At 42.7% G+C, this 12,755-nt stretch overlaps 3 protein-coding genes and 1 long non-coding RNA gene across 6 annotated transcripts in view; 3 read left to right on the top strand and 1 right to left on the bottom strand.

Annotated features, from left to right (window-relative positions):
• LOC116306259 (uncharacterized) overlaps window positions 1–12,755 on the top strand; it is a 38,772-nt gene that overhangs the window by 5,087 nt on the left and 20,930 nt on the right. For all 3 annotated transcript variants that reach the window (XM_031716285.2, XM_089040722.1, XM_089040721.1), the window contains exons 8-9: window positions 293–535; window positions 1,076–1,157. In XM_031716285.2, the coding sequence (XP_031572145.2) occupies window positions 293–535; window positions 1,076–1,157 (325 nt within the window). The remainder of the gene's footprint in view (window positions 1–292; window positions 536–1,075; window positions 1,158–12,755) is intronic.
• LOC116306265 (uncharacterized) lies at window positions 4,006–10,777 on the bottom strand. Its single transcript, XR_004198242.2, has 2 exons — window positions 10,256–10,777; window positions 4,006–4,675 (listed from the first exon to the last, which is right to left on the bottom strand). It is a non-coding gene; the product is annotated as an uncharacterized LOC116306265 (long non-coding RNA).
• Window positions 4,722–9,271, top strand: LOC148905174 (uncharacterized). The gene is made up of 3 exons (XM_089023953.1): window positions 4,722–4,903; window positions 5,012–9,178; window positions 9,262–9,271. Exons 2-3 carry the CDS (start codon window positions 5,082–5,084, stop codon window positions 9,269–9,271), a joined length of 4,107 nt encoding a protein of 1,368 aa, XP_088880079.1. The 5' UTR covers window positions 4,722–4,903; window positions 5,012–5,081.
• LOC148905175 (uncharacterized) lies at window positions 9,130–10,204 on the top strand. The gene is made up of 2 exons (XM_089040725.1): window positions 9,130–10,051; window positions 10,160–10,204. Exon 1 carries the CDS (start codon window positions 9,298–9,300, stop codon window positions 9,850–9,852), a length of 555 nt encoding a protein of 184 aa, XP_088896851.1. The 5' UTR covers window positions 9,130–9,297; the 3' UTR covers window positions 9,853–10,051; window positions 10,160–10,204.

Here is a 12,755-nt window from a genome sequence, read left to right on the forward strand (position 1 = left end):
AAAATAACCGTAATTATTATAAATCTCACATTCTGATATGTTATGTTATGTTATAGTAATTTTATATTTCATAAAATAAATAAAAAAACTGTTGCTGTCTTGTAGGCACTTATTTTTAAAATACTTGGGGATTGGCAGAACAGTTGAGGAGTGTAGAGAAGCATTCTGCTTAATGCTTTGTGCTTCTCCTAACACTACTCAAGTGTTCTACCTATCCCCTCATTCTTTATAATGCACAAAGCATGAACAAGTTTTCTATTTCTTCATATCTGTATATTTTTTGAATTCATAGATGCTCTATCAAAATTTAAGCTGGTAAAGAACACAAAGACCCAAACCTCTCCACAAGACTCTTCCCTCTTGTCTAGCGATTCCCCATTACAGACCCCACTCCCTAGAAAAAGACCACCTCTTCCAATGTCTCATGATAGCTTAATAAGATCACATGCTAAAGAACTTCGGTACTCTGAACTACCAAGAGAAAAGAGGGTGCATTTTGATGATCCAGCTTTGAGACAGTCACAGCCATATAAAAGTAAGTCATATTCAGTGATTGACTTACTAATGGATATGGCTAGAAAGGTAAAATGCCTTTTTGAATGCACTTTTCAAGGCAGTGGATTTATGTACCATATGATGAGATTTTTGCATACCAGGGGTCATGTAGCATGCATTTGTATTAGCATTTGGTAGGGGAAATGGACTTGGAAGCAGAAGAGCAGAAATGTTAATGATAAGTTCACTTATGTAAACTTTGAGTAATATTGCCAGGATTATCTAGAGACTACATTAGTTAATCCATTCAGACTGAAGTTTTTTGATAAGAACTTATGGCCACTCATACCAATTGAGTTAATGAGTTAATGCACAGACACATGGTGCAACATTGTGCCACAATATTGCCGTAAATGTCTTACAATGTTGATTGCCTCCAAGATTGCACCATATGTTCATAGCTTTAATTATTTCAAGTTTTTCCTTTCAAGGGGTTTTCATAATTTTTCAGACACAATATAAAGTAATTCTGTAGTAAGGGTTAAAGTTGGAATCATGAAGTTTGTGTTTTCTTCCAAAGGTTTTGCTGACATACAGTCCCATCCCAAGCATCTCGTAATGAATAAGCCAAACACTCATTTTCAGACCTTTTACCCACAAAGGTAAGTGCTGAGCTTAGTGTAATGAAAAGTTTATTAAAAATTAAATTAAATGTGCTAAAAAATATAATATTATTATTTACTGAGAAAGTCTCATCACCATATATAGTTGATTAAGAGTCCTCCCAACATACCAGTTTATGGGCCTGTATGCACCCTTTTTTATGCAGAAGTTTTGTGTGCCTGCTCATTCTGATGATGTCTTTCCAATGTTTTGATGGGCAAGTTGTCAAAGAAACAAGTTTTTCAATACTTCAAACCCCATGCCTCTGAAACAGAGTTGTTGGCCCTATTTGTTATTACATACACATTGTAAGGACAAAATAATCTTCATTTAATTTGACTTTGGGGTCTTCAGGAGAAGATGCTTCCAAATGTGTATGTTGTAAACTACAGCAAAGGTCCTAACATACTACCATGTGGCATACCAAGTGTAACTTTTAATAGATCTAAATAACAGTATGCAGAATAGGGCTTGAACCATTACAGGCTGATTGAGTTTACGCCTGCCCACTTGAGCATTTGAGGCAGGATCATTAGTCATTCAATGGACGTTTTCTGAAATAGCAAACCTGATGCATTGTGGTCTAGCTTTGATACAAACACACATTGTTCTTATATTATTATTCGTCTCTTCCGAAAAACCGAACTGCCTGACAAGAAGTAGATTATTCTTATTGAAATATGAATATAAATTGGACTATAATATATAATGTCCAAATTTTTTAAATATTTGTGAATGAGTTAATGATGATTATATACTTTTTTAATGCAAAGCATGAACGTCTATTTTTGGTTGAGGGTGGAAAGATGGGTCGATTGTGTGGGGTTCCATTGTTAAGTTTATTTTTGGTCGATGACGTCAGTACACAGTGACATTCACATCAACATTCAACTGGATCGGTAAAAATTGTTTTTTACTCAGTCGAAAAGATTTTTCTAGAAGTTTATTTTATCCCAGTGATGTATCTAGCATAGCCTAAGATATCTTATCACTAACTAGCATCAAAACATCCGTAGTTCATTGCTATCAAAGAAAGACTGATGTCTTGTGATATTTTAAGCTTAAGATAAAGACCTTGTCCACTTCAACAGCCGTATTCTTTTATCAAACCCTCTAGTAAATAGACAAAAAATCAGACTATTTCTTCTTTATGATGGCTGGTTTTAATAGCCTTCTCATATTTTCTTTTAGTTATTCATCTTGTCTTGCAAAACTGATTGATTGCTTTAGAGGCGTTTCGCCCACGCACTGTGAGGCGACTTATCTAAATTTCATTTTCATGTTTGTTTATTTTCTAGTTCGTTCTGGCATAAATAAAACAACATGCAAAACTAGGCCTTTTCACGTAATTTTCTTTAACCCCTGTTTGAATGAAAAATTTTTCACAATCATTTATTCAATATTCCCATTATCTTTGTCCATATTAAAGAATATAAAAACGCAATGATGTTTTATGGCACTGAGCCACATATAAAGAATTTACGATGGTTTTTAAGACATATTCAAGCTTGAATATTTTTTATTTATTTAAAAGCTCAGCACTGCATCAAGAAATTATAGGTCAGCTGTGTTGAGCAATCTAAAGACGTGTACTGGTCGGCGTATTTTGGTATTCACCGCAACCGTTTTAAACTCCCCCTATTTCTCATCCTCTCCCGTATTTCTTTTGGAATATTGCTGTATGTATTTGGTCATTCTGTGGTGCATTCAATTGTTACTTGATGCTTTGCCGATGTTATATTCAGCAGTGTTTTCAATTTCTGATAGTCAGCATATTGTATCTTCAGCTGCGTTTCCAGACAGACAGACCCGGTTCAGTGTGGTGTATTTGCGCGCACCGTCAACTCTTAGTGTACTCAAGCGTGTTGCGTGCAGACAGCTTGTACTCTTGTTGTACCATTGACGGTTTTAATGACAGTTATTGGATAAGAATGAAATATGATGAAATAGTTGGATATTTTCACGACTATCAAAACCATAACTTTCTTTAAGCCACACCAGAAAATTTACTGTTATCCTGGCGGTTTTCAACAAGGCGTACCAGTAAGGATTGAACGACACGCTTGGAAGAGGAATAGATTCTATTTATTATTCCTCTTTATCTTGTACTGTTTTACCAATTTCTTTTTTTCTTCTATTGAATAATGACGCACTTGAGATGACTGTTATCCCTGCGGTGCAGTAGGGATTGGATTTGGAAGATGAATAAGTCCTTAATATTATTCTTTTTCTTGACTGTTTTCCTATATCTTTTTAATTATGGACATTAACGCACTTGAGATAACAACAACAAAAGAAGAAAAGAAAGAAAGAAAGAAAGAAAGAAAAGAAAAGAAAAGAAAAGAAAAGAAAAGAAAGGGAAAAAGAAAGGAAAGGAAAGACAATTTCAATTTAGATTCAATAGAAATATGAAACAGCAACCAAATCGGCTCGTAAAGAAATGTTGTTAAGAAGAATATTCCTGTTTTGTTTGGATTTTTAGTCCCCTTTCTTCATAAATCAGCGGGAAATAGTCAGAGACTATGATTATTTTTCTCAGTTCTAGGTAATATTGGTCTTGCTGGTTGGCGAATGTTTTACTTCCTTAGCATAGCCGTAGTTTGTGTATATTCCGGTCACTGAGTTTTATCGAAAAAAAAAATCGATTTCTTCGGGCCTTTTTTTATGCGTACGACACAACTCATCTGATAGCTTTTATGGGGAGGAAAACTGGAGAGTCCGGTGAAAAACCCTCTTGGCAAGGAGAAGGACAGAGTACGTACATAACGTGACTGATTAGGAGACTGCCAGCAGGGTATTGCCACCCGTAAGTAGTGTGGTACTTCCTACAGTAGAATGTGATCGATATTTGTTAAATTTCTTTATTGTCCGCGTATCAATTTATACATTCATGATGATGTAAAACTAATAGAGGCCGATCGACATGCAAGTGATATTCTAACACGTGGATAAGGTATTCGGGTCACTGGGCGTCAGAGCACGGATACTGTTTTGAATGTTTAGACTGACATGCCTCTTCCATGGCTGCAAACCGAATATATTTAGCCATCTTCTTTACGTCTAGTCTTTCCTTATCCTCTAAACTATGTAGTAATTTTGGCAACTATAGTTACCCCTTTACCTTACAGCAAAACAACGTAACATTTGAAGAGACAACGCCCTGTAATTGATAGTCTATACTAGGCTCAAATGTCATACTGTAGCATTTGTTTATAATAACTATATATTCATTGGGTCAAAAACATTTTTTCCTCGTTATGTGCCAAGTCTCGAATGCAGGCCACCTGATTATAAATATTATTAAATAGCTAAAAAGAAACTTTAAAGGGATCTAAAGTAATGTTTTCGTAGCCTTGTCTCTAGTTCCTGACCTGTACTTTTCTAGGTAATGAATACTGTTACATTGGATCTTTGCTTGCTTGCCTCTTGAACACGTCCGACGCCCATCTCTTTACGGATGTGTCGTCTTCCAATCATCACATGATGATCATTCCTCTAGACGTATCTGGCGTTCCAACTATTGATAAAAACAGTAAAACAACGCGTCAGAGATAGATGGATGTTCTAACTTATTTAAAATGTACTACTAACAAATGAAGAGTTCTCTACTGGCCACTAGGGCCTGGACACGAGTTAGATACCGCTGACCGGCTCAGTAGGAGCGGCCATCTTGTTTACGTTAAGATTACGTTTTAGGACAGAACTATAATACAAGACTATTCAGCACCAGTATATCTTTATTTATGTAAGTTTTCCATTTATTATATGTGTAATCGTTTACTTCACATTTATCTATACATGATTTACTTTAAGTGCTATTATTTAGCTTAGATTTTATATATTTGTATCTTAGGACTCTATCATCGTTGTAGAATAAAATACTATCAGACATCGAGAAGCATCTCTTTCTTCATGATAGAGTCATGGTTGTAGTTGAATGTTCTGTTCCTAGCTGCACCTTTAAGACACAGGATGTCACAGACGCCGTCGCCGTTGCACTACTAAATAACCATGGGCTAGCACACAGAGACACTGCCACAACGCTCCAGGCCCCAGCGTCAAGAGGACCGAAACTAGATCGGCCGAAAGTAGACATCGGCATTTCAATAGAGGAATGGAACGTATTCGTCCGCCGTTGGGAAGTATTTCGCTCTGGCTCTGGCATAGACGATGCTTCAGCCCCATCTCAGCTCTTTCAGTGTGCTGGACCTGCATTGGGAGATAGCATCCTAAAGGCCAACCACAAGGCAACATCGGAATCCCTCGGAAATCTTCTCTCTGCTATGCGCTCACTGGCCGTCATCCCGGTTGCCACGTGCGTTATACGCACCGAGTTGCTGCAATTACATCAGGAACGCGACGAGGCATTCCGTGCCTTCACAGCTCGGGCGCGAGGAAAGGCCGAAACCTGTGCCTACAGCACACGGTGCGAGTGCGGCAAAACCGTTAACTATACAGACCACATCCTCCGAGACGTCCTACTCAACGGCATTTACGACCCCGACATACGTCGCGAGGTACTCGGGACCAAAGACATCCTGCAGAAAGCGGTGAACGACGTTATTGCCTTGGTGGAAAACAAAGAAATGGCCCGAAATGCACTCCCACCATCAACCCTCTCTGGCATGTCATCATTCCAGCAACAACGAAGAACACAACCCTCTGCGGCCCCATCACATCCAGATCAAGCCAAAGAGGCAACTTGCCCCGACTGTAAGAGTCCCTTCAAAACCTTTACAGAAGGAGCGCGAGGATGGAACACCAAGCCCCATCAAGTGTGCATAAACTGCTACAGGGCCCGAAGACGAAAGCAACGCCAAAAACCCGCCAACATCCAGGCACTAGAATCTGAGCCTATCGCCCAAATCACAACAGTCAGCGTACACAGCACCCACAACAGTCATCGGCGCCGAAGAAGACAGCACTCTCAACGCTATAAACGGGACCTGACCATAACACATAGTACAATCCATAGGCCCCCATCAACGAGACTAGAGCATCACATATTCTCCAAGGGCGAATGGAGAAGAGCTCGTTTCAGAGAACACCCCAGAGTGTCCGTCACCATCACCGTTGACGGACCAAACAACCGATCTCACAACCACTGCTTTAACAAGGAGGCAAAAATATCTGCAATCGCAGATACTGGCGCACAATCAGACCTCTGGTCCCTAGAGGAGTTCACTGCCTGTGGATTTTCCCGTGATGACTTGCGACCAGTCAGTCTTGGCCTCTCAGCCGCCAACCGCTCCCCTATCGCCATTGAGGGTGCGTTCTTTGCCACACTAACAGCAGCCTCACGAGACGGTGCCAAAACAACCTGCCGCTCGATGGTGTATGTAAGCAGCTCCGTGCGAGACATGTACCTGTCCTACGAGTCACTGCTCAATCTCGACCTACTGGGCGAGCACTTCCCTACCAGAGAGAACACAAAGACACCCCTCAACGGCATACACGTCCACGACAGCGTCCATAAACCACAACAACCCTCATCCATCAACGCCAGTAGGTTTATCAACGATGGCTGTACTACGCCACCCAATGCCAACGACACAACGTGTTCATGCCCTCTGCGCACAGCCCCACCACAACGCCCCAACGAGCTACCATTTCCGTGCACCCCGGAAAACAATGAAAGAATGAAAGCCTGGCTCCTCGAACAATACGCATCTTCAACCTTCAACACTTGCCCTCATCGAGCATTGCCCTGCATGGCAGGACCTCCAGTTGAGATACATGTGGATCCAGAGGCCACACCAAAGGCATGTCACAAACCAGCCAGCATACCTGTCCATTGGCAGCAGAAAGTCTATGAGGACCTCCTCCGCGATGAGGCACTCGGTGTTGTCGAGCGAGTGCCGTATGGGGAACCGGTGACCTGGTGCCACCGCATGGTGGTCACTCGGAAGCACGACGGTTCACCCCGCAGGACTGTGGACCTATCACCCCTTAACAAGTTCTGCCAACGCGAAACCTTCGCCACTGAGTCACCCTTCCACCTGGCGCGACGCATCCCCAAGAACACGTGGAAGACGGTCACGGATGCCTGGAACGGTTATCACAGCGTCCCACTGCGAGAATCAGATCGCCATCTCACCACGTTTATCACACCATTTGGACGCTGGCGATACACCAGGGCGCCGCAAGGCTTCCTGTCCTCAGGAGACGGATACAATCGCCGTTTCAGTGCCATCCTCTCGGAGTTTGAACGAAAGGAACGTTGCGTAGATGACACCATACACCACGACACCGATCTGGAACAACATTGGTGGAGAACGATTGACTTCCTGACCAGAGTCGGCCAGTCCGGCATCGTCCTCAACCCAGATAAGTTTCAATTTGCAGGAAAAAGTGTCAGCTTTGCGGGATTCCAGATATCGGACGCAACAATCGAACCGCTCCCCAAGTACCTGGATGCCATCCGCGACTTCCCCTCCCCAGAATCAACGACAGACATCAGGAGCTGGTTTGGCCTCGTCAACCAGGTGGCGAACTACGCACAGTTGCGAGACACAATGGCCGTATTCAAACCTTTTCTCAGCCCTCGATGTAAGTTCACATGGTCCCAAGACCTGGAGGCAGCATTCCAACAGTCCAAAGAAGTCATCGTAGAAGCCATCCGGGAAGGTGTTGAAATCTTTGACATGCAACGGCGCACCTGCCTACGGCCTGATTGGTCCAACCGCGGGATCGGTTACTTCCTGCTTCAGCAACATTGCAACTGCCCCTCCGGTATACCAGACTGCTGCCCAGGGGGATGGAAAATCACGCTAGCAGGTTCAAGATTCCTTTCATCAGCAGAGCAGCGTTACGCAGCCGTCGAAGGTGAGGCACTTGCTGTCGCTTGGGGCCTCGAACAAACACGATATTTTACGCAAGGATGTGACAACCTTGTGATAGTAACCGACCATAAGCCACTAGTAAAAATCTTCGGTGACCGCACACTAGACGAAATATCGAACTCCCGCCTGTTCCGACTAAAGCAGCGCACCCTACCGTGGCGCTTCGAGATTGTCCACAGACCCGGGAAAACCAACCACGCCGCTGACGCCACTTCAAGACACCCCTCACCATCGAGCTCCGAGAACCACTACTCACTCGGTAAACCAAGCGAACCTGACCTAGCAGAATCAGCGCTGATGTCTACAATCCGCGAAGACGCTCAAGGCCTCAGTGCAATATCGTGGTCCCTCCTAGCACAGGAAACAGCTAAAGATGAATCCCTCTGCCACGCTCTCCGTCTCCTCGAGCAAAACGGCAATATAGACAGCAAAGACCCTACCTTAACCAATCTCTCCCCAATCAGCGAATCCATCTATATCCAAGAAGGTGTCCTGCTGTACAACGACCGCGTCATTGTTCCCTCCTCCCTACGCCAAGGGATCCTCCAGCACCTCCACGCTGCCCACCAAGGGGCCTCCACGATGGAACAGCGTGCCCGTGCCATCGTCTACTGGCCTGGGCTATCAAAGGACATTCAGGACACCAGAGAAAGATGTGCCGACTGCAACCGCAATGCCCCGTCACAAGCGGCCACACCCCCTCTACCTTCGCCACCACCATCCACCCCCTTCGAAGCGATCTTTGCAGACTTCTTCGACCACGGGGGTTGCCACTACCTTGTCGTCGGAGACCGCCTCTCAGGTTGGGTAGAGGTTCTACGCTCAACAGCTGGCACCGATCTAGGAGGATCAGCAGGCCTGGTCCATCATTTACGCAGATTCTTCGCTACGTTCGGCGTCCCAGAGGAACTTGGGAGTGATGGTGGCCCAGAGTTCACAGCAGGTAACACTCAAAACTTCCTCCGCTCCTGGAACGTGCGACACCGCGTGTCCTCAGTAAGCTTCCCCCAGTCCAATGGGAGAGCGGAGGTTGCTGTTAAGGCAGCAAAGAGACTTTTAATGTCCAACACTGGTCCAACCGGGAACCTCGACCAAGACCGCTTCTTGCGTGCAATCCTACAGCCTGCGAAACACGCCCGACCGCGACTGCAACTTATCACCCGCACAAATAATCTTTGGTCGGCCACTACGAGACTCACTTACCTTTGTAAGTCGACTAGAAAAGTTCTCAAACCCCAACGTCCGACCACTATGGCGTCAGGCTTGGATAGCGAAGGAAGAAGCCCTGCGCACAAGGATGTCCCGCACAACCGAGTCCTTGAGAATCCACTCGAGACCACTTCGCCCACTAACCCCTGGCGACCGAGTCTTCCTTCAAAACCAGCATGGCCCAAACCCAACTAAGTGGGACCGATCTGGCCTTGTAGTTGAATCCATGAAGAACGACCAATACAGAGTGAAAGTAGATGGATCGGGACGGCTGACACTGCGCAATCGTCGATTCCTGAGAGCTTACACACCAGCCCACCCGACAGTCCCGCAGCAGACAGTATCCCCGCCGCCGTCCCTAGGAAGAAGCCAGGAGCAGGAGCACATACTGATACCCACAGACAAGGGACCACTTGAAGAGGCCTGTGAGCTACCACAAGATGAACCATGTGCCACATCCCCAAACGTTCCTCAACCCATCGTCCCCACACACCCCCAACCACCAGCCACCGAGGGACCACAACCAGACGTCAGTCCCCCAGAAAACCCGTTGACCCAGGCACCTCCATACATACGCCCTACACGTGACAGAAGGACACCACGGCGCTATGAACCCGAGACAGGCACCTGGGTTAGAAACTGAGTCCAGTAATTCTGACTGCCCAGTCAGAGATTCCAGGACTGGGGGAGATGAAGAGTTCTCTACTGGCCACTAGGGCCTGGACACGAGTTAGATACCGCTGACCGGCTCAGTAGGAGCGGCCATCTTGTTTACGTTAAGATTACGTTTTAGGACAGAACTATAATACAAGACTATTCAGCACCAGTATATCTTTATTTATGTAAGTTTTCCATTTATTATATGTGTAATCGTTTACTTCACATTTATCTATACATGATTTACTTTAAGTGCTATTATTTAGCTTAGATTTTATATATTTGTATCTTAGGACTCTATCATCGTTGTAGAATAAAATACTATCAGACATCGAGAAGCATCTCTTTCTTCAACAAAAATGTAATAGTTAGTGATTGCGAGAACTGACTTCTTTACGAGTAAATAAAATACAGCTCATGAAAGAAAGCACAGAGGCGCATATTCCTTCCAACAAGGGATTCGAATGTAGAATAGTATTACATGGTATAGATGTCGCTTGACCCGGCGTGGAATCTTTCCAATGGTTTTCACAGGTCAAGGTTACGCACGTTCTTTTCCATCTGCACGTGAAATCGTATCTGTTCTGCTAGACTTGTCTTCAACAACCGTACCCCTTGAACCATGCCAAAAAACATGCTGCTATGATCATTAACTATTTTGTAATATTACGAATATTACACGGTCAATGGTTTCAGTCTGTTGTTAACCCCATACCGTTAGGCAAGTAACGATCGAAACCTCATTTGTTCTGGAGCATATATTCTGAAGGTCATAAACCGCAATTTGTATTAGGGATATTTAGTTACGGTGGAACTGAAGATGGGCAGATATTGTGTATAGTAAGCACGATTCTTCTGGAGTCAAATCGGAAGTACCTCACAGGAAGTACTACTGATCTCGTCAGTGTAATGTTTTCAATCGTAAATCTTGACCATAACTAGACCATTACGTGGTGTATATATTACCATAGTGATCACCTAATATAGCTTCTAGAACATTCTCTAATGTTATTGGATCGATTAATCATTTAAGATTAAAATAGAATGCTTGGAACTCAAACAGCTTTTATATAAGTACTGAATGCAAAACTATAGGATGGTTATCTGAAAAGCAAAGATGTTATCGTCTGACTATTCAGGAAGGCCATTTCTCTGCTTTATCTCCTCGATTAGTTTTCAAGTGTTTTTCTCTCCGGGTGTTTGTTCGATATTATTTCAAGCCGGTTCTAGCGAAAAATTGTGAATTATGCACTTTTACATGTGCTGGATGTTATTGTATATGAAAGGTTATTCCGGGCAAATAGAGAAAGGTTTTTGCCTTGTCAGGTACTTAAACGCACCTACTAGGACTTCCTCTTGCTAAAGAAATATGGCCTTCAGCCAAAACAAACCATCAAAATGATGAAAGTGTTATTGCGTAGGACATTTGACTATTTATATATGGGCTTTTAATTCAGGTTTTTAAGTTGATATACCACTCAACTCCGATTTCAGTCACTTTCTCTTGAAATCCATCACTTTACTCAATCCATAGTTAATGGATTAACTATGCTCGAGCACACTCGAAGGTGTGTTGAATCAAATAGTACCAATTACTTTGTTCTTCCTGTAAGTCGGTATTGTTATAATGCTTAGCTTATACGAGGTCGTCTGTGAGCATATACGGACTCACTAACAGAAGACCTAGATACCGCATTATCAATGGCCATCCGATGTGGCAACTCTAGAATATAAATGAAACGAATAAGAAAAATGAATGGCACGCGTGACGTCATACGCTTTCAGAACCTTACAGCAGTCGTCATCTATTATCTAAACAGTTTTTTTATTTCCTCGTGATGAAGGAAGAGAAGCGGTTTATGATGCCAGTTTCCGTAAAGGAAGATAGAAATAACCACACCCAGAAATAAGGCGTTGTTGGTTCCACTCTGGATTACACCCAATCGATAATAATTGCCAATTTAGTATTGCACTTTTAAAGTATTAGAGTTTTTTTTGTCCACGAACGAAGATCCTTGCCTTGAAAAACTTGTAACGAAATTACTGTCTATTGTCCAACTAAACTGATGAAAATCTGTGGTATTAAAAATCAAAAACTGATAAAATTTATCTGGCAGGGGTCTCCCGCAATATTTCAACTTTTCCTAAGGTCACGGGAATCGCTGTCTTAATACCCTTTGATGTCTCCGATTTCTTTACCTTTTGTCACATCACTAAGCAATATGTCCATCAAGGGGAAAGGGACGTGAGTAGTAATGTTACGGCCATGTAAACAGAGCTAGTTAGTATCTGATAACCTTTCTTCCCCAGCCATTTGATACCAAGCCCAAATCATGGAAACTAAATATTTCAAGATTATCGATGACAAGAAATAATGTTTGTAGCGACAAGAAAAAAAAATTGTTTTATTTGTAGCGATAAGAAATATATAATTAGAATTGTAATAATAATAGAGAAAGAATTATAAAGTGTAGATAAATATGTAAATTGTTGGATAAAAATTCAGAAGAGCATGATTCATTCCTGGCGAGACGGCAATTTCCGTTTCATTTAGTATAATAAGGAAGGAAATAAATGAATTGATTTGTAGGAGGGAGAATGTTCATATGACCATGAAGACACAAAACAGCTACGACTCTACAAGCTTTGGTTAGCTCAGTTGCGTGACCCACAAAACGACACGATAAAATTTGACAAAAAACTGCTACCTTAATAACACTGAGGCTTGATAGTTATTGTCGCAGATTGTTTTTTTTTTTTTTCTTCTTCTTTTTTTTTTTTTTTTTTTTTCGACTATATTTACATTTCTTACTTCGGCGAGATTCTCTGTTTTTAGCCGTTTTGATACAGCTGTATTTCATTATTAGTGTTATCCAGTACTCTTGGCAG

The sequence above is a fragment of the Actinia tenebrosa genome, unplaced genomic scaffold (assembly GCF_029948245.1).
Source record: "Actinia tenebrosa isolate PJP-AT-01 unplaced genomic scaffold, QUT_ActTen_1.0 PGA_scaffold8__29_contigs__length_14323225, whole genome shotgun sequence".
Taxonomy (NCBI): Eukaryota; Metazoa; Cnidaria; class Anthozoa; order Actiniaria; family Actiniidae; genus Actinia; species Actinia tenebrosa.